This window comes from Scomber japonicus, chromosome 2 (genome assembly GCF_027409825.1).
Source record: "Scomber japonicus isolate fScoJap1 chromosome 2, fScoJap1.pri, whole genome shotgun sequence".
NCBI lineage: Eukaryota > Metazoa > Chordata > Actinopteri > Scombriformes > Scombridae > Scomber > Scomber japonicus.
In genome coordinates, this window is record NC_070579.1 from 16,023,711 (window position 1) to 16,046,488 (window position 22,778).

The 22,778-nt window shown below is 43.4% G+C and overlaps 1 protein-coding gene across 3 annotated transcripts in view; it reads left to right on the plus strand.

Moving 5' to 3' along the window:
• znf827 (zinc finger protein 827) overlaps positions 1–22,778 on the plus strand; it is a 63,832-nt gene that overhangs the window by 22,788 nt on the left and 18,266 nt on the right. For all 3 annotated transcript variants that reach the window (XM_053332435.1, XM_053332436.1, XM_053332439.1), the window contains exons 3-8: positions 1,062–1,234; positions 1,541–2,036; positions 9,980–10,258; positions 19,148–19,390; positions 21,826–21,880; positions 22,096–22,196. In XM_053332435.1, coding sequence (XP_053188410.1) covers positions 1,062–1,234; positions 1,541–2,036; positions 9,980–10,258; positions 19,148–19,390; positions 21,826–21,880; positions 22,096–22,196 — 1,347 coding nt within the window. The remainder of the gene's footprint in view (positions 1–1,061; positions 1,235–1,540; positions 2,037–9,979; positions 10,259–19,147; positions 19,391–21,825; positions 21,881–22,095; positions 22,197–22,778) is intronic.

Sequence of the window (22,778 nt, forward strand, 5' to 3'; positions counted from 1 at the left end):
ATGTTTTCAGAGAGATGGATGGGCACTTTTGAGGGATGGTGTCGCAACCCCGCCAAATCTAAAATGGCTGGATCAAATTGACTTCAGACAGATGAGGCAGTCGATGTAATATTCTGTGATCTGCATGCTAAAAAGGGGGTCTGCTCTAACCTGCAAGCCGTCAAGGTCGAGCAGCGCTGTAAAAATGCAGGTAGTTGTTTGGTCGCCAGACTGAAAAATGTGACCTTGATTATTGACTGTCATGTCTTGTTTTATTGTCATCCCTTGCCAGTTCTTCTATAAAACTGTATTGCTTTGGTATGTTCTGCACTCTGAATATATATATATATATATATATATATATATATATATATATGGACTGAGCTTAGTCCTCTTTTCTAGAACATAATTGTGATTACACAGGAAACAGACATGTTAAGTACCAAGATGAAGGTACTAAACTCACACACATTTCCACTCTCCTGTTTTATTTCTGCCTCACTTGCTTCAACTTAGAGTAAGCAGAAGTCATTTTTGCATTGTGATGTCTGCTGTGCTTGGAGAGGTTGGGCCGCAGATGGCGGTTTATTGTTGCAAATAGGCAGTCTCGAGGTTTTACACCTCAGGTCAATGAATGGCTGAGCACAGTAATTTCACCAAACACTGATTACCAGATGTTTTTCAAGGAACGGCACTGGAATACTTATGAAGCCATCCTGACAGGCCCTTGTAGAATTTGTAATGCAATCATGCCTCTTTCTAATAAGACCAATTAAACAGTAATGGATGCCGGATATGAAGCCAACAACAATAATCGAGATACTAAAACATGCTTGAGTTTTTACTTCCATTGTTCCATTGCTTCCAGCTGGTATTTCCCTTGATATTTTTCACCATTAGGTGTGCAGAAGTTGTCTCTGGCAGATCTGTGCAAACTCTAGTGTGCATTTGGATAGACTTCATTCTTATTTCTTTACAGCAATAAAGGTGAAAACACTGAACATAAAAGACTGAAGGCTCGCTTTTGAAACTCCTTGAATGTTGTTTGTGAAATGCTAACAATGACCTGCTGTCCCCTCAAGGCTCTCCTGAGGATGGTGGCAAACCATTCCAGTGTCCTGTGTGTGGACTGGTCATCAAACGCAAGAGCTACTGGAAGAGACACATGGTCATCCACACAGGCTTGAAAAGCCACCAGTGTCCCCTGTGTCCCTTCCGCTGTGCTCGCAAAGACAATCTTAAGTCCCACATGAAGGTAAGATGATAAATAATCTTCATCTTGTGACCCTGTTCCCTTTGTAACCCCCACCCACATCATCTTAATCAATGGTTATTATGGCTCTTGGAATATAATTGTCAACATTAAAGGATATGCATGCTTCGGTTAAACTTGTAATATATCCTCTCCATGTAATAATTAAACACCACTGCCTGTTTGTTGTAGCATCTCACTGATAAATATTACTGAAATGAATCAAAGAATCATCTCTTTTTATCTTTGTGTCCTGTAGTGCCAGAGAGAAGTAGTGATTTGACACTTAATTCTGGCCTCCTCTTCCAGGTACATCAGCACCAGGACCGAGGTGAGACGTTTCAGTGCGAACTTTGCCCTTTTACTTCTTCCCGTCACTTCAGCCTGAAGCTTCACATGCGCTGCCACCAGCACTTCCCCCGCACAGACGTCAAGGTGAAAGAGGAGCTCACTACCGACACGGAGGGCGAGGGTTCCGTGATGGGTGACAGCGGCTCTGCAGACATGAGAGGGACGGAGGTGTCCCCGCTGCACTCAGACAACCAGCAGCAGACGTCGCCTCCAGTCGAGGTTTCCTCCAATCATGTCCACATCAAGGAGGAGCCATACGAGAGAGAGCTGTCTGTGCTCTCCCCCTTCAGCATCTGCAGGGAACGTCCCAGCAGCAGTGCCAACTCTCTGGACCTGCCTGGAGTTGGTGTAGGAGTCGGGGTCCGGTCCAGTCCTAGTGGTCCAACCACAGCCTCCCTCTTTAGCCCTGACATCACTACCAAAACGGCCACTGACCTGCTTATGAAGCTATCAGGTTAGCACAAACAATGCAATTTAATGAATCCATATATCTATTTTTTCGCTATTTTAGAAGTGTGCAGAAGGCTCTAAGTCTTAGAAGTTAAAGATGAAACACTAGTGTAAAATGAATTTTCTTTATTTCTATTTTTATCCACAAATCAGGAAAACTCACCAATGTACAGTATAGTATGTGCTGAAGTTAAAAGTTAACACTGTCCAACTCCACTGCTTGCATAGACACACTGCCAGCTTTACTCCAGATAATACAACATCTTTTATCTATTGTTTTCCCAACTTGACTTTGTAATTGCAGTCATTGCAGCTCGAATTTTATCAAAAGTATTTCAATTCTTCCCAAGTTTGAACATGAAGATATCCGTGCTAATCTCCAGCTCAATGTTGTCTCCCCTTTGCCTTAAGTTTTGTTTTGATTCTTCACCATCACCAGAAATAACATTCTTCAGAAGTGTAAACAGTTTTATGTTAATAGTTTCAGGTCAAGGCTGCAGTGTGTGTGTCTGTGAGCTGTTTTTGATATATTTTAAAACAATAAGAGCCTAAAATGTCTGGAATGTAGTGCAAATACTCAGTGAATAGACAATATTGGCTTTTGACAATAGTAAATGCATGAATATATTTAGACTTTTCATGGGCGGCAAAAGTAAGATACTTTCTAAATCCTTTTAAAAAGTGAGTTTGAATAGGACTAGTTTACACAATGTGGGTCAATTCAGACATATGTTTTAGCTGTTGCGTTTCAGACTTTTAACTACTATTGTGCATATCAAGGATGTCAAACATGTCCTCACTGGTACACATGTTTATTCTCAACCTTGGTTTCTGTGTCTTTCCCATGAGTATGGCAGAAATGTGGGCCATGGATTTAAACCTTTTCACAACCTTCTGTGTGTTTAAAGCACCATATTTCTTAAAACTGGTAAGGACAACATCCAAAGAATTCAAAACTTGCCCTTTTTTTTGAGGAAGACAAAATACTGTATATTTTCCAAATAGAACTGAGTTGTTTTCATTTTGCCTGCAAGTAGCAATCATGCAATTTTATATCATTAGATGAGCTGCTTCCTTATCAGCTGTTTAATAAGCATTGACACAGGAATGTTGCCTTTTAGTGTGTGTGTAAAAGTTGTATATGCAATCAGCACAGTGTACGGTCACAAGTGGCTCCTACTCACTTTGTATTTGCTGATGCACATACTTTTTTATGGTGTATATATTATTTAGGTAGCAGTGCATTTCTTTTGAAAAAAGAAACTCAGAAACTAAGGATTGAAATATTCCCAGAGTATCCCTGGGGAAAAAAACTGCCCAGCTGATGCAGAATTGGGAGAAACACAGGAAATGTCACCTATGAGATCTGATTTTGCAAATCTGTATTTTAAAAGATGGCACATCTTGGTGATCTAGGCCCAATCTGTGTACAAATGGTAGATACACAAGTCATCTGTTGCACTCAGCATATCTCACTGATTTACTGGCACCCTCCTTGTGTCATGCTACATCTGCGTACAATGATGAAGGACTAAGTAGGCAGAGAATTTTCTGATGTTTTTTAAACTAAGGTTTCTGTGGCTCTGAACATTGCTTGGCCAGACATGATTTTTCTTTGTTTGTTTTTTGGTTTTCATCAGGGAAAGTGCACTTCATGCAGTTTGTGTGCACCTTCATGATTAGTAGTGTCCAAGTAGACCACGCACATGAAAATCAACTTAAGTAACACTGCACAGCACTTAAGTCATGACCTAAATCAGAGCATGTACAGCATGCTCAAATCTAACCTGATGGATAAATGTTGTGTTTTGAATTAAATTTTCTAACTTATATTCATTACAAAACCCACATTATACATTTTTTATATTTATCAAGCATGCTCATTTTTTTTATTGCTGCTTTTATACAGAGTTTTAAAATCACACTTGAGTATTGCCCAATAGCACACCCTCAGTCCTCTGCTGTTGGCCACAGATTAGCTCCTCTGAAGCAGTCGGGGACTAAATGATTTACTCAAGGGCACCTCGACAATAGTTGTTCAGGGATTAATTTTCCTGACCCACATCTTGAAGTCGTTAGGGGAGTCGAAGATCTGTAACCTCTAGGCATCGTCCTCCTGCTGACAATTCTGTGTGTGTGTGTGTGTGTGTGTGTGTGTGTGTGTGTGTGTGTGTGTGTGTGTGTGTGTGTGTGTGTGTAGGTATTATAAAGACTGACAATGGTGAGAAATTCTATTCTAAAGCTCTTAATGAGATCAACTAAAAATGGTAAGAGACATAAACGGAAGACTCAGTGAGGTCCTGCATGACTGTTTACAGAGAGCTACTTTACTTTGTTGGAAAGCTTTGTCTAAAAATGAAAACAGTCGCCCTATTCCTGGCAGGTTTTTGTTGTAATGTAAACTAAAAATGCTGTGTACCTGGTTTTCTGCACCCTAACATGACAAATAGTGGTAATAATCATGGTGATATTTTCCATTCACGGAGCAGACTTAAACTTTATCATGTAATATTTTTTTACCATTGGTAAGATGCAATGTGACACGAAGTTTTATAACATATTGATACAGCATTGTTTAAACAAACTTGACAAACATGCTGCTCTAAGGTATACTAGGTCCCGACTGTGTTTAGAGGCATTTCACCATGTTGCAGAATATCAAAGGATGAGCTTGGCGACAATGGCAAGATTGATGGAAAAAGGTTGACCGAGGTTCAGCGTTGGGGTCGAGGCTACGGCTGCCACTCTTCCACTTAATGCTGTGTAATTAGATTGAGATCTTGAGCGAGGATGGGAGGAAAAAACCCTGGGAACATTAGATTAATTAAAAATGTATGCATAATTCATAATTAAAAAGGAATTCATAATTTGAAATGATTAGCACCCTCAGCGCCATCCTGTGACCCCGCCAGGATGCACAGGGACCGGGCCGGCTTAGTTAACTCCCCCTCAATCTCGCATGCCCCGGCTCCACATGGATGCCCCCTGGGTGCCAGTTGCACTTCACTCTCAGACTACACAATCAAGCCCAGGCAACTCCCAGAGGAGCCAAGATGGCTCCTCACAATGTCAGTCCAGTGTCAAGTGGCGGACATCTTAGTCGGGGCATCATTCAAGGAGAATTAGGGAGGATATAAAAAGACAGGACAAGAGGATGTTGAACTTGAATGCATGGTGATTGGTTTTAATGAATACCGGTGCTTTGATCACAAAGTTCTCCCTTTGTTGTGGGTGGAGTTAAAGATAGAGGTCTATGAAACTGAGAGGAACTGGGCTCAGATCTTTGTGAGACATACCCATGCCATGGAGCAGCCAGTGAGGGAGAGGTGAGGAAGTTCCTTCTGGGACCTCTAGACTCTATTTCTTTTGACCTCCCTGACAACCCAGATTGAGTGTGTACACGAGCAGCTCATCCCTCCTGCTTTTACACTGCTGTCTCAGTGCCTCAATCCCACAAGGCCTGTGAAGGGGGGGTGACGGGGATGGGGATGAGGGGGCATATAAAAAGCTGGAGAGAGAAAGATAAAAAAAAGACATATGAAGTGACAGCAAGTGAGGGAGAGGGAGAACTAGGCAAAGAGGGAGTTGCATCGAGTTCCCCAGGCATAAAAAGCCAGTGAACTCTTCCTGACCTCTGACATAATAAGCATATCATTTTTTGGGCTGCCCTGCTTTCCATTGAGTGTTATACTGATACCCTTTGATTTTTATCCTTGCACGCTGACACAACCGTTAGCTATCCAGTGTGATCCACATTTTGATTCAGAGATGAAAGCCACCGAGGCACTTTGAAATGCACAGCCCCTACCCTGTGCCCAGTGGACCCTGAGTTAATAATGACAGTGGGCACTGCACACCCTCCAAACACCAACCCCCACCCTCCCCCCGCTGCGGTGACACAGGCACAACGAGCTTGACCCTGACTGGGTGTGAATAATTGGCATGCAGGGGGTTGTGGGAGGTGTTGCATCTGTCATGATGCTTCTGCAGTTGTCTTATTTATCTTTTTCCTGGGAGAGTATCTTGTATCCACTGCTTTGCTACTGTGAGATGATCCACAGGCAGAATTTTAACGTTTTACATGAAAAACCTGGAGGGATTGAAGCGAACACTGAGCACTTTTTTCTATCCGCACAGACATTATTTTAGTGTCATTTAAAATCACCATCAAGTCATCATTTGTATGTTAATTGTAGACATTCTTGGGCTTTATTGTACCATCTTTCAGTCATTCCAAGTTGTCAGAGAATATTTTGAATTTGGAGTCGTCTTCTCTTTACTTTCTTTGTGCACATCGAGATTAAATCTGCATGTCCCTTGCCTTCCAGCTCTGCATGGGCAGATACAGGAAGGCCTTTTGTGCGTGACCTCTGGTCCATACATCCCCACTGCAGCCATCAGTATCACTGTGCTGTGTCTAGCACACTGTCAGCTTTTGTTGGGTTCTCAACCTGCCCCATGTAGCCCTGTGCTTCTTTTTTTTCTCCGGGAGAAAACAGCAGCCAATTGTCAGAGGGGGAGCAGGCCGGCGTGACAGAGGTGGAAAGCTAATGAAGTTATTTGACGGAAGCCCTGGCCACGGAGCGAGAGGTGAGGCGGAGTGGACAAGCGCCTGGCAGCGAGACGGATGAGGCGCGAGAGAGAAGCGTGGCGAGGGGGGCAGAAACAGGGAAGTGAACGGCGATGTAAGTGGCGTTGGTGGCAGGTGTCAGAAGGGTGTGATAACATGGAGACAAACTGATAGCATCGTCAACCCCGAGCTAGAACCAGCCTTACAGTATCATGCACAGGGAGCTGACATCGGCCGGGGTACGTGCTCACACAGGCAGGAAGCTCACAGAAGAGATGCCCAGTCACCCAGAGATGCCCATCTCTTCCTCAGATCTGTGCTCACTTCACAAGATGATGTGCCAGAGTCTGGACGCTCATCATGGTATTGTGATTGTGAAATTCTGACAGACAAAAGGCTGAAGTGTAAGCTTGGCATGATTTGTTCCTGTTGGTACTGTGCTCCGGCTTTTTGTTATTGAGCCATCAGCTCGAAGGAATAAAAAACTTGCCCGTTGGATTAGGCTACTAAATAATTCATTGGGTTCTGTAACATAGATTCTGAGTGGAAATACACTCTATTTATAGCGACAATCCAAAAGGTCACTGGAGTGGTGTGACTTTGTGTGTGAGTGCACGTCCTGGGGTTGTTTTTGTTCTCATGAGGCCACAGAGGAGAATCTGAAGTTTGTGTTGAGTCTGTATTTGTCTGCGGCTTATGTGCAGCACAGCTTTTGCATACGGTCGGCGTGCAGCATGACACAGCATGCGTATTGTTGCGACAAACACAAAGTAAAGATTCCTCCCAAGATATAGTGAAGTGTCTGCGTAGGTAAAGCGATAGTGTATTTTTTTATGTGTGTTTGTAAAGCAGTGACCAAGTGTGCTGTCCCTGTCTGATCCGACATGGCCCAACACGCTTCTAATTAGAGGACGTCCTTCCAGGTGCTGACCAGGTTATACTTAGCCTGCCCGCTGACATCTGACGGTGTGACATTTCCAGCTGGTGCCGCGTGTGACCCTGCACCACTGCCCCTGAACTTGAAGGTCATCGTCCACCCCTCCTCCCCCCACACGCTCAACCTCCTCCTTCTCCCCCTCTTGAACTACAGCCCCGGCCTGCCATGGTGTGGCACTGTGGCATCATGGTACCACATGGGTGGTCAAAACACCAGCACCTGTCCCCTTTCCCTGCCCCGTATCCCCTGTCCCTGAGCCCTCTATCCCTCCGGCATAGATCATCATTAATCAGAGGGGCCAGAGCCGGCACAGATTGATGATGTGGGCAGGGGGCGGCGGGCCTGTGGCGGTTAGAGATGTTAGGTGAGACGGTAGGGTGAGAAGAGGAGCAGATCTCTGCTGGGGCCAGAGGAGACTGGACAGCAGTCTGCCCAAGAGTGATAGCCTCTCTTGTATCCATGCCCTGTGTTTGTGTGTGTGTGTGTGTGTGTGTTGGAGAGAGAGAGTGACTGACTGCACATGTTGGGGTGTTTGAAATCTGTGTAGTTAGATGTTTGGATGTGTTTGTTGATGTCACACTTCTGTTCAAGTTTAAAAAAAAAAAAATGATTTGAATACATTTTAGAAATTAAAAAGTAAAATTTTCGGAATCAAAAGCAATAGTTTGATAAAGGTGCACCAGTACTTTGTAGCTTCTTAGGAGCTCCCTAACTGCGGTGTCTGTTGCAGCCTCCACAAATTCATTTGCCCATTTCAGAATGCATTACCGACACTACATTACAGTGACATCATATTACAAACATTTTGCTGTGAGGGGAAAATATCTCTCAGATGGAGATATTTTCAAAATGAACAAAGACAACAAAAATGTGGACAGCAACGCTCTCCACATTCAGTGTGTCAGAGATTACTAAGAAGCATATGTGGTGGTCTGCCCTTTGCCACAGCAGCGGGGTTCTGCATCCTGACTGGTGTGAAAATCACATTGCCACAGTAACCTAGTGTTGCACTCATCCATCACAGAAAAAAAAAAGAAACACAACAACATTACAGAGAATAACTTACATTTCCCCATCGTACACACATTCCCTACAAGCTTCAACCACAGCTTCTTCACTTCCTTCTTTAGCAGGTGATCATCATCATCAACTATCTAGTCCAAAAGTCCAAAAATGAAATGATTGACTCATACAAGAAAAGAAATGTTAATATTCTGTCAATATAACATAACGCATTCATGTTATGATGTCATGTTTCAAATATTTGGATTGGTTCTGCCAACAACATCCACTACATGAAGAACTTGATACTCTTAATTGTTTCTTTAAAACGGTATGGTGCACCTGCAGTATATCAGGTCACAATAGTGAATGATGTACTTAAACATTCCTCACAGGTCCTCTAGTGCACTGAATAACACTAAGGTATGAAGTGACTGTGCACAGACATGCTGTATATTTTAAAAACGCTTGTCTGGCTGATTATGGCCATTTTAAATTTCAACAATGTTGTACACTGTAGCCTAGGTAAACCTTCATTTTAGTACAGAATGTAGTGGAATCTGACGAGGGACACAAAGAGAGCCGCTTGCCCCGCTGTTCTTTTCTTGGCGGCTATCGGAAGTTGCTCCATGTCTAATTATTAATTATTCATCTAAGGCGGATTAGATGTGGCCCAGTTTCTCTTGAAGATGACTTTAGAGCAGAGGGATCCATGTGACAGTTCATTCCCTAACCTAGGCTACATTCTGCAGAGATGGCAGATAAGACTTCTGCTGATTGTTATCGCAGCCTACAGAAGTACAGGAATTATTTCATGTCCTCACGCCTGAGATGGACTCAGACGATGTCAGAGGCAAGGGAGAGGATGAGGGAGCCAGACTTTAAGTGGAAAGTAGCTGAGTGTAAAGTCTACAAAAATGAAGTGTGAAAGAGAAAAGATGAAGGAGAGGAGTTTGGGAATTTGTTGTGGATGCCCTGAAGACTGAGAGAGGAGGACAGTCATGAGGTTATAACCTCTGTTTTATCCCACTGCTCCCCAACTGTGGTGCCTGTTGGAGTGATAAAAATCCACAATTGACCACTTGGTGCCATGTTGAAGTTCCTTTTCTTGTGTTATACATTGTATCTTTTGAGGTTTGCTTGAAAGAAATGTGAATTAATGTCTTTGTTGGATATTACACTATGATTTAATTCTTTGTAAAGCAATATTTGATAAATGTGTGACCCTTCGGCGCATCCACGTTTCAGAACTTTTCTGTTTTGTTCTTTTTATTGTTGGATTTAATTATTATACACATCTTAACTGAACGTTCACCTTTCCAACTACTCAAACGTCAATGGTTTGGTCACAAGTACTTGGGCTGTTTGTTTTCCGCCTCAAATGATTTGTCTCAATTTCTTCTCATTCTTTCAATCTCTTCTGTCTTTTTGGCTGCAGCGGCCAACCAGAGGGAGACGTTGAAATCTCCATTCCACTTGAAGGAAGAGCCCAAAGTGGAGGAAGCATTGAGCCCCAGACCAGCCTCCCGGTCGCAGAGCCAGATCCAGCCTAGCTTCCCTGTGACATTCTGCCAGGACGGGTCAACGGGGGCAACAGCAGCTGCAGAGCGCCCAGGGCCGCTGAAACCAAGGGAAGGAAGCCCCCCGGCTAAGAACAGCTTGCTGAGCCAGGATATCAACGTTAAGGTGGCCTCTGAGTTGCTGATGAAGCTTTCAGGTAGGATGTGTACACATCTACGGATCTTTGCATGCTTGCAATAAAGTTGCAAGCATGCTAATGAGCTTTATATCTCTCAGAATGACCCATAAAACAGTCCACTGCAATTCTGTGATTCCTCTAAATCTGAGAAGAAGAGTTAATCTGTGATTTTGAAATGTGTATGTATTAGTTGTAGATAGTGCATTTATTAAATTTGTGGGAAACAGCCCATTTCTTTACAGAAATGATTTTTGGAGACATCTTCTTTGTTATTAATATTTGTTGTGCTGGTCTGCAGTTTGAGTTTTAGATCAGCCGATAGCAGCTCAGAAGGTTAGCTATAGGCCAAAAGTTATGCCACTGACAGCTATAAAAGGGTTCTGTTGTTTTCAACCATTGTATACCTAACAGAGCTAAAATTGGGGGCTTCTGAAAGGTGGGGGAGAAGCATATGTGCTGAAATGGTCTCTGTGTCTCTGTGGCCTCTGCTCTGGATTGTGGTTGCAAAGCCTTTGTATCCGCCGAGATGATATTCAGGTCACTTGTCTTGATCCTTTATTTTCTTTCTACTCTTGTCTGCATCGGGTTATTCCAACTTTTGGTGAAGAAGTTTTATTTTGTGCAGTTGATTGTTTTCACTTCTGAAGTTGCTCTCCCTGCCAGACAATTAGGAGATGATGTGCTGGATCTGTTTGCTTTATTGAACTTAAAACTTTACTACGACTTTCTCCTTGTTCTGCGATAGACAGTAAAACAGTCAGATTTTTGACATGCACCCCATCTCAATATGTGTATACAACTCTGGAATAAGTCAGTGCACAGTTGCAGTGATGATTTAGCTCTTACTGTACATTTTTAGTTTGAGCACTCAAAATAAATTGGTAACAAGAAGTCAGGCAGGGACTCCAGCTTTGTTCATTGTTTTGCCACACTCTGCGTGTGCCACTGTACTCAGCATTATGTAAATGTTAATTTTTTCCAATTATTATACACTTTGTGTCGCTGCTAAATCAAGTTTCAAGCTGCTGCTTATTTTAGTCTCCATCCAAAATGACTATTGGATGTCAGGTCTAGTTCAAGTGTGTTTTGGACAGTTGTTTGTCCACTGTGGGCTGCTGAAGAGCGTCTCACAGGCTATCAAGAATGAAATTTGCTGGAGTATGTATCGCTATGTATCGACAGAGCTAGTTTCCACAGTTACTCAATATTTAGAAAAACTGTTTTTCTTTTTTCTGATTAAACAACTAAATGCAAATACACAAATTATTATGTATTAATAATTGTTATAGTAGATATTTTGCATAACACCAGAATGACTCTTTTTAAGAACAACCTTGGCATGGTTGGTATGTTGGAATTGATCAGCCACAAAATTTACAAATGTGACACATACTGTAAGAAAAAAAAAAACCACAAAGCAAATGGCAGTCTGATGGTGGCGCAGTGGGGCGTTGCTCCATCCACAGCTCTTCATCCTGTGCCAGTGTGTGCGTGCTTGACAGACACCTCACACACCGGTTGCCATTGTTCTCTCTGGGTCGACTGGTGTTCAGAGTGACTCATGCTGGCTGGGAGCTCGGTGGTACTACACGTGTGCTGCTCCGCTGCCTGCCCCCAGGTCACGTTTCCCTGTGTGTGTGCATGTGCTTTTGTGTGCAGGTTTGAGGAAGACAAAAATGACATGATTACAACTCTAAATACAACAGAATGGAAAAAAAAAATTAGATAATTGGCCTTTTGTGTGTAAATCAGAGAGGGAGAAACAGAGAATGATGTGGGCAGTATGTAATTCCTCTACTGTACTGCCTCCACTATATTTTATCACTGTTTATCTTTTCTCTCCTGTCATTTCTGCCGTCTTCCAATCCCTGCACTGACGTTATCCTGCCAGTTTATTTGGACCACAAGCAGCACGGCCAGCGTTTATCCCCTCCCATCACTTACACTAGCTCTGCAAGGTTGACCTAGGTTAGGGAAAGATGCTGCAGCGTTCATCCGTCCACTGGCTCCCTCTGCCCCCTCACACAGTCCTCAGAGCGCAGTGCCGTCCATTGCCATGGCAACAGCGGGGGCGGTAGATGGAGAGGGCTGTCTAGAGTGACAGCCTTGACAAGAGTCTGGACCCTCAAATGACCCGTTGGGGGGGAGGGAAGGAGAAAAGATGGCGAGGAGGAAAGGAGAGAGCTGGGGAAAGGTCATTGCCGTTACAGTCACGTGTGATTACAGTCATGAGGTTCAAGGGCATCTACACTGTAACCTTTCTCTGTCCCCTGATAAAGGTCGGCCCCAGAACACAATAACTCAGTATGGGTACTCAAATGGGGAAATCACATTAGGGAGTTTGGGCTAGGCATTCTTTGTTCACATCCATATCTTTCTGTTATTGCATGCTTATTTCCTCATTCTTACTGTAGTGTCGCTGCAGCAAATGGACACAGCCTAATTAAATTTCTTGTACTCATCCTTCCTCGACCATGGCATTGGACAGTCGGAGCAAGTGGGGTTGTCATCATTACTGTCCATTGTGCTGTAACATGAGTTGCATCATCCTTTTAACTAGGTCACTCCTTCACCCCCCCCCCCCCCCCCAACCCCCACACACACCCCCTCCTCCTCCCCCCCTCCTCTCTTTCTTATCAAACATTGGTTGGTCGCGTTGAGTCGCCTTGCTAGCGCTACCTCCCCCACATCTGTTTAAAACCAGGCTGCTGGTGTCTGGGGGCTAATTACGCCGGGCTAAATAGTCCCTGGCGCCAGCGGCTAACGTGTACCAGCAGATGGGCACTGGTGTTGCAGGGCAAGGGGAACATGGCGTCACAGGAAAGGAGGGGGAAGGAGGGGTACAGGGCCCTAGGTGGTGCCCTGGCAGACTGGCATCGTGTGGGTAACAGCCGTGCCACCCACTCACCATGCAGCCACCAGCGCTATAGGTGTGAAATCACACTTTGTACTCGCTTAACTCATTCCTTAGGAACAGGCCCTCCATCTCAGAGAACATTTTACAGGCCCTCTCCCCTCTGCAGTGCTCGTTACCTCGCTAATAAAAGTTGTATTAAGATATTTTGACCATTAAGGGGCAGAAAACTGAAAAACTAAAAAAAAAAAGAGAAACACAGGCGTCCCAGTGGAGTGTTTTTCTGGTTACCATTCAAATGTAGGCTCAGTGTTCACTGATGGTTATGTCTGATTTGGTTGAACGACACTAGTGAAGGGTGGATGCCTTTTGTTTTAAAATTGGTTATTGTCACTGTGGCGAAGCAATTAGCTGGAAAATGAGTGTTTTATTACCAGAAGCGTGAGCAGCAATGGACAAATCTGAAATCTCCTTTTTTTTTATTAATCAAAGGATGCCAACATCGTCTGTTTTCTCTTAAATAAACCTGACACAATTGCATCACCTGTTGGAGCCAAACTGACTGACCTACCACGTGTTCTTGGCCTGCAGAGTGGATATTGAATACTGTCACTGCCGACCGGATAAACTGACAGCTCACTGTTTGTGATTCAGAGAGGAAGAGAGTTTTTTTCTTTTCTTTCTCCAACAAAGACTCCTTCAACTCCTGACTTTCCACTTTAAAATGTATTTGAGACTGTTACTGTTGTAATTCTGCTGCACTACTCCACGTTGCTAATAAAATAGATTCATTAAAATGCAACGGATAAAGTTGCAGAGCACACACTGTATCTGTCCTGCTGCCTTTAGGTATTTGTAAGAAATTAGTCAACTGAAGATGAAGGCAGGTGTGGATGATGTACTAGTCAGTATCACCTCACCTGTTGTTAATTCATAGCTCACTGCTGGATCGGCTCATTGACATTAAATGTGTGTTTCATCCACAGCGTGAGTCCGCCGGGTGTAGAATGTTTTTATTTACATTATTCAGCATTATTATGTAATTGCTGCACATTTCCACACACTTGCATTGCACTTGATGATTGAATCACCATCACTAACAGAACTGGTCCTCTGACACCGATTCTCAGTGTAATTTTTAAAGAGCCAATTTTCACTAAACCTGCCATCACCTTCCCCTCACACTGCTTCATTATACGAGCTTCTGTTGAGCTTACACGAGCTCCTACTACTACTCCAGCCTTTGCATGATGGACAGAAAAACACAGGTGAAGGTGAAGAAAACACCAACTTGTCTTTGTATCGGTAGCACTAGTAGTCAGCAACCAGTTTTGTGACAAAGAAAAATGAATTAATAATGGTTTGAATAATATAGGAAGCTTTGAGTCCCCTGTAAGTTAGGGAAACCGTGTAATGCTCTTTATTTATCTTCACTCTCACATGAAAGGACTCACCATATATGCAATAAAGCTTATCACAGCATACTGTATAAGCAACTGACCGTTTTAATGTGCAACACAGGCATTACTGTACAGTATTACTTTCTGTAATCTGCTCTTGGTGTCCTCACCATGCTCCCTCAGTGTGGCCGCTCGCTGACCTCTCCCACTCTCACCCCCCCACCTACATATTTGTCTGTCTGTCTTACTCGCTCCTCATCACTGCCTATAGTTCTATTCAAAGAAATGCATCCTTTTGCCCCTTGATGTGTAGTGTCTGTGCTTGTCTCCTGGATAGCTAGTTATATATATATTTAAGAGATTGACAGAATCACTGAGGCAACCAACTGTCTTCTTTTGTCTTGACCTTATTTGATAAAGCCTTACTAGCCTTGTATGAGCTGCCATTTGAGCCAAATGTTTTTGTGTAGGACCACTTTATAAGGTCTATATCTGGCTCTTTATGGGCAGTTTATCAAGCATGCTGTTCTAGAGTCAGATATTGCTGCAGTTTGCGATCGTTGGGAGGCTGAACTACTGAGAACTAGCTGGTCGAGGATCAATTGTAGCAGCAGCTGTCTGTGAAGGCTGCAGGCAAGGCTGCTGTGGCTCCCACATGACATGCAGTCTCCACACTGCAGCCTTTGAAGCGCCTGAACTCTTCACCCCTGTCTGAGCAGGTCAGCAAGAGAGCAGGAGAATAGAGAGATTGAGAGAGAGAGAGGGATGGGGGCAGGGATGGTGAGATGTGGAATAACAGAGCAGGGGAGAAGGGTAGACTAGGATAACGGGAGGGGGAGAGGTGGAGAGGTTGTCATTTATGCTCGAGCCATTCCTCATCTTTCTGTCCTCCCCCAGCTCTTCTCTCTCATTCCACTTTCTTCTTTCCTCTCTTTACCCTCAGGTGTTCTTTTTCTGGCACTGTTTGACAATGTTTTCCCTCTCTTTACCCTTCCTTCTGTCTGTCTCCCACCCTTGCCCGTCCGTCCAGGTTTTTGTTCCGATACTGTTGACGCATCAAAGCACTGCAATAAATTGACTTTGCATGCATTAAATCATTAATGGTATGTGACAGTTTTTTTCTAAGTGCAGTTACAAATCTGTCCTGGGCCTGTGCTTACTGTACAGTATACTCTAAGTGAATTTGTTTAGGTTGTCACGTCCACATAGATTCAAGTAGACACTTGAGGTCAGAGTTGATCACTAAAAACAGAACATCGCACAAACCCCAGTCACTTTCGTTCTGACTCAAAACCTGAGTAGTGCTGTGTCAGAGGGAACAAGGTATGTATAGTGCATTTATAGTAACTTGGCATACAGCTCACATTCACACACATGATGAAGAGCTGTTGTTGCATTACATACCTAACAGAGCTAATATGAGCTTTCATTTGCAACCATTTATTTGGTTAAGGGTGACATTTTGATAATCCACACAGACTTACCATGTAAGAGTCTGTCATTATTGTTGAAGCCCTGCAGTGTTTCACAAACTGGATTTATGTATTCACCTATCTAAACAAATATATGAAATTTTAGCACTGAAACTAAATCCAGCCTCTTAGTAACCAAAAGCAACAACCAATATAATAAAGATGCAAATTGGTTCAGTTTTAATTAAAAGTGTAAAATGAAAATACATTATATTTCATTGCCAAACCTGTTTTCAAATTTGGTGTAAAAAAAGTTGAAATATCTCTCAGTATAAACCTTTGGATTAAAGCAAGACTGCCTGCAGGGATATTGTTGTTAAAGTTGTGCAAAAGTGAATTTAAAAAAAACAAAAACAAAAACAAAATATGACAAATTAATCTGAAGGTATGTCTGCGTACGTGTGCTCTCCTCTCTAGATGTTGTTGGTGTTGTTGTTGTTAAATTTAATCAAATGAATGCTACTTGCAGACCGACCTAAACTCCTGCTGAGGACTTTGTGCATTAATGCAAGACAAAATGAGAAAGACATAATGAATGAAATGAAAAAACGTGCATTTTGTAGTGAAATCAAACTTTAGAAGTACGTTTCCTAGACACAACAAAGCTAGGATGTTTATTAAAAGCTCTTTTTTGGGCACACAAACACATCATACATTCTCTCAGACCTGATTTTGTGGCCTTAAGGCAGCTGGTGTATCACAGAGAACACACACACACACACAAACACACATGCTTGATTCAGATGGACTGAGGGCTGCTTTTTATGGCTGCAGAACATTAGGTCATGACCCAGACCAATAAGCCACAGCTATTATCAGTGTGGGAGTGAAGCCATATTTTCATTTTTTTTAAATTTTGTGACAGGTAGACTTTTGATCTGGCCTGCTGTGATGTGATGCCTCTCGTGTGTTTACAATGAACCGTTTTCTCTCTCTGTGTCATGTGATCTCTCTGCAGGGTCTCTTTTTGGCTTATAAGCATGTTTGTGTCAGAACTGGGAGCTCAAGCACTTACAGTATAGTAACATTTAGTGCGTGTGAATGCGTTTCTGTGGCACAGCAGTCCACTCAGCCCCTGTCGTTAAGGGTGGTGATCCAGTGATGGAAGCCTGCGTGTCCCTTGGTTGACCCTTACAACGCAGTGCCCCCCTACCCCCTCCGCCCTCCCCGCTCTCCTCCTCTGCTCTGCCCCTCCATCAGCCTCTCCTAGGTTACTCTTGGCCAACTCTGGCCACCTGATTAAGGGATTAGTGGGGCTGATGGTTGTCAGTGTCCCCCTCATGCTGGCTTCTACCAATAATCCAGACACCTGGACCTAGGGGAGGAGGCCGGGGGGACCTTACACTTTAATTCTACCACATAAACAGTATAGTACACACACACACACACACACACACGCTGGTTGAGCTCATAGTAGACGTTCACACATATACACAGTGCACTGTAGGTCCAGTCTTGGTGTCTAACACTGGCCTCGTTCAGCCTAAAAGTGGAGAATTTGAGGGGAGGAGGGGTGGCAGGGTTAGCGCAGGGTTACTGTCTTGTATCTCCCTCTTTCCCTCCCTCTTTCTCCAACTCCTCTAACCTCCCTCTGCCCCTCCCACTGCTCCCGATGCCCTGCCAAATTCATATATCCCATAATCGTGCTGAGTCGCCATGTCAGCAGCACTGTATCACCCCCACTGCTTTGTCTTGCTCCTGCTTGTCACCACACTGAGACACAGCCTCCTGCCATCACTCCAGTCAAAGATCAGCTACCTTGGAAATGCAGACTCTAAGGGATGTCCCAGTCAATCCAATTTATTTTTTTCCCCCCAACATAATGCAGCTGCACAGTTACTGTAGCCTGAAGTAGGCTCACATTTAACTCAGTAAATATAGCTATTAGAGAGCCAATTTCTGACAGCGGAATGGTTCTGCATTAAGAAAGTATCACCTGCATCACAGTTTCTTTTTAATGGTTTAATGGCCTTTAGTCTTTTGTAGAAAATCCCTTGAGAGAGGAGGGACTGCGTTTGATTCTGCAGCTCAGCTCGGGACATTCCTAACAGATGCCATCTCCCCCTCGACTATTTTTAGCCCACTCTCGTCGTCTCACCTTTTGAACTTGTATGAGAAGTGAGTCAGTGGCGGTTTCACCCGTTGGAGCATTTTTGATGCTAGGAGATTTAGGAAAAAAAAAAAAAAAAACTTTCAATCTGTGACTCTTACAACCCAGCACATCTGGTTATCTTACACAAAGATTCACGGCTGCTTAGTTAACATTTCAAATGTCTGAGTGTCTCTTCTGTTTGCTTCAGTGAACTTGCATGGAGCTGCTGGAGCCCTCCCCAAGTGACTGTGTGACCTCGCCGTGCCCTCTTGCCCTAATAATCGCACAGCTAGATGCTAACCGGCTCAGCTCAGCTTTAGAGGCAACACTCATGTTTTGGGAGTTGTTTGGATTTCCATATTTTCTCTTTGATTCCATTCATACAACTTCTTCAAACATGTATGCTCAACACTTCATTTATGTTTGAGTGTTTTTGCTTTGATAATTCAGACCAATAGAGTAAATGAATCATCTGAGGAAAACAGCAGAAATTGTTTTTTCTCAACTGTACAGACTCTGTTAAGACTCAAATTGTTTGTCTTCAATATTAACTTAATATTAATTATGTCTATTGCATGTTTGGTCATTCTGGAAGAAAAACTCCTCCTCTCTCGTGTTCCTGAGGTTCATTTTTGGTTTTCTCCCCCATTTGAAAAAAAAAATTAATACATTTTTGGTGGGTTTTTTTCCTCATCCAAATCCAGAATCTAAGTTTAGAGGGTGATATATTTTACAGATTGCAGAACCCGTTGAGACAAATATGTGATTTGTGAATTTGAGCTACAGTAATAAATAAAATTTTTACAGGGTTAACAAATCTGACAAGTACAAGACATTAATAAGAAAATCAATCAGTTTCTTGTTATAATAAAATGTTGCTGTTAAGGTTATGTGGAACTCAGAGATGACCTGTATCAGAAGTCAAAAATAACTAATCATTTTTTAAGTACTTTTTTGCAGGGCTGCTGCATTGTGTTCAATTTTGCAGGCTTCGGTTTTCCTTGTTAGTCAATGAGTGTTAGTCTATGATACTGTATAATGGCTGAATCTAACCTGTCATTTATCCTCTGGTTCAATCATCTTCCGCAGAGAGCAACAAAGATGCCCAGTACCAGAAGGTGAAAGTAAAGGTGGAGCCCATGGAAGTGGACCCACCCCCTGCAGAACTCACCCCACCTGCCTCTCACCTGCTGGCCTTCAGCACTTTAGGGGCGAGTGAGAAGAGTGAGCCTATGACGAACCTACCCGAGACGTTGACCCGCCCCCAGAAAGACCTCTTCTCCCAGGACATATCGGTCAAAATGGCTTCCGAACTTCTGTTCAAACTGTCAGGTACGCTCATTCAGGAAACTGTCAGTCTGAGAGCAACAGCGGACCCACAACAGACGTGCACAACAACATGACAGCCACCCCCCCCCCTCCTTTCCGCTGTAAACCTTGGGCAGTTTGTAATACATGACTATAAAACCTACATGTTTCCATTTCCATCCTCTGGTGGCTATGTAGTAAAGTCAAGGATATACGCCATGTAATGACATCCTGCCTTTTACCTGTATGGCCATGAAAGTGACATTGAAGTAGCAGACAGTTGTTTGTATTGCTGGATTAAGACAGTGCTTTGAGGCCTTCCACGCACACACACACAGTAAAAAAAGGTGCAGATGTGTGTGCGTGGTCAGGCTCGTCTTCCCCGGGTTGTGACCCTAGTTCTATCCAGCCTCTGATTGCTTCGCTTAAACGCCATATAGAGCGCGTGTAAAATCTCTTTTCTTCTCTCGCTCTCAAACACATATTCACAAATTCACACATTGACAGTCTTTCTTTCCCACACAGTCTTCCATGCACACCTTTACACACTCCTCACACAAGGCCCCATGGGGAGCGGTGTCTGCACAAATGCCCCCCTCTTCCCTCCTCCCTCTCCTCCTTTCTCTCATTCTCTCTTTCTCTCTCTCTCCCTTGACTCGTTTTCAGACATGCCGGCTCAAGCACACTTGGCTGCACACGCTCTCCCCCTGCACTTCCCCTCCCTCCTTCCCTCCCTCCCTCCCTCCCTCCTCCCTTTACATTTCTCCCGTGCGGCATCTCCATGGCAACGTGGAAAGAGACCTCTGTCCTTGGCGAGCAGTGTGACGGAGTGGGGTGTTTAGGGTAGAAGGGGGGGTGGTTGGGTTGTAGTGGAAAAAGGGGGGGGGGGGTGGGCAGAGGATAAGGAGGGTAGAGAGGGCAGCGGGGGTACACAGTATGCCCACCCAGGGAGGCCAGGGCATCACTAGCCTGGCAACAGCGACAACCGCCCCCTCAAAACTGGGTTTGAATGTGAGGGGGACTGGAACAGAGTGGGCTGCTGTCACACAATGAGCAATCAATATGAATTACCCAGAGCAGTAAGACCTCAGAGACACATCAGTAGCAAGGTCGCTCTGAACACTGAGATGGTTGCAGCTTTGAAATTCACTTCAGTGCATCGCCTCGAAATTCACACATATGGCTCCATTCTCAGGCATTCAGTATAGTGCTCTTTACTGCTGAACACTGAAAACACGCCGTCTGTACTCACACTGGCCAGCCAAGTAGTGATATTATCTTCTTTTACAATTCTAATTTTATTTACCACTTAGAAACCTCTTAAAATCATTAGTGTTTTAAGATTCAACCTTTCTGTGAGAAACCAGGCTATTCAGTTCTTGATGAGCTTCAGCCACACTGGAGCTAAAATAATTGACTTGGGATAAGAAAGCAGGATCTCTGACATGTACAGAGGTGGCCTGCAGGGCCTTCACTCCACATTTGCATATGTGTCACCACAGATGCATACTACACCATTTTCACACTTGCTTTTTGAACAGGTCACAGAGAATTAGCGTAATGTGTGATCTTGACCCTTTATAACTGGTGTGATCTTAGGCGCCAGGCAGGCGGGTGTGAGCATTGTTAGAAATCTAACGTTGAGACTGCCTCAAAGGCATCAAGAAATACACAACTGGTAGAATGTAATGTAAAATATCATTAAATCAGCCTCTCAATGAATCCAGACCTTTTCAAGCTTGAAATATTTTTCTTGACATTATGTCAAAGGTGTCGATTCGACTCCACGGCTGTTTCCGAGGCTGTAGTTATTGTTGGTGTTTTATGGGACTCAATTAATATTAATATCGAAAATCTCCATTAGCATACAAGAGTGTGACCGTACACACAAACAGGCACATATGCCATCCAAACAGTCTAATGCAGATCTGGCTAGCCATTTTTATTCTTTAAAAACTTCTCATATTTGTGTTGCTGGGCCAACTTTCAGCCCACAGGTCAGCAGGCCCACCAGAGAGACTCCCACTACTCCAGATGGCCAGTGCACCCCTGCTGGCATGGCAAACCTGTGCTTTACCAGCCAAGCTAAACTTAAAGTAATGCACCAGTCTGGCTCATATAGTGCTCTTATCTGTTTTCTACAGTACCTTGTGTGCAGAGAAGTTTCATTACATTTTTGACATAGTGGCAGCCAGTCTATTCTTAATGATATAAACGTAAATTGAGTGTAAAAGTTTATTCCTGTACTCGGAAACAGTACTTTGGCAATATATGAATAAAAATACATTTTAACTTATTTATATAGCAACTTTCATACACATAATACTCAAGCTCAAAGTGCTTAACCGATAAAAAACAGCAGCCAACAACTGTTAAAATAAAATGGAGCAAAGACGATAAAATACAAATATAGGAATTGTAATGACTTGGTTAACGTTTTGGGTTTTTGTTTTTTTCAGAAAAAGTCAGCAAAGCCAACAACCATAAAGACAGTAACATGGTGGGAATAAACAGGTGAGTCACTAATACTTCATATACTTTATTTTCTTTTTAGCAATGAATTGTCTAAATGGTCTATACTTTCTTCCCAGTTTCACACATTATAATGTTTTTAATCTTCATGTTTAGTAATAAAGTGTATTTTTTGAACATAGCTTAGATATTTGATATTTGTATAGTTCAGCACCAGTGTAAGTCAATGTTTGAGGCATCATGTCTCTGTGTTTCAGTCCGTTCCTGGACGAGTGCTTCAGACAATCACCCTTTAACTCGCGCTCCAAGAGCTCTTCCCCCGCAGAGGCCAGCTCCTCTACCAGGGCAGCATTCCATGGTAAGAGACACATATATAACACATGCACAGTAGAGGAACATTACTAGAGGAGTAGTAGAGGAACATAGCCATATTAGTGGTAGTTTCAGGCAAGTAATAGATAGTTGGGGGTGGTATTTTTGCTCATATTGCATTTTTGAATTTGTGCACATTTTCTGCAAAGTTTCACACAAAAATGTTCTCTAAAGAAAAGGCAGAAAAGTAATCATGTCAACAGTCAAATTCATAGTTCAGGATCCACAAAGTCTTGTTATTCTCACGTTGGCTGAGGTGATTGATGATGCAGGTTATATGTAATAAATACACATAAACTGCATGCACATACATCTTCATGCATTTACATAAACTCTCTCACACAGAAGCTGCGTAGCCTGGCGAGCTACTCAACATCTGCCTCCACGTGTGAGGACACATCACAATTAACCACCTCCAACTTTACATGGTCTTGACCCCCGTTTCTGGTGTACCCCTCCCTCTCCCCCTCCCCATGTCATACTTAGAGCTCCGACAGGCCTTTATGTGCACTCTCACATTACCCCATCCTGAAGGCCTCTGCCTAGGGCATCCCCCGTCTCCCTCTCC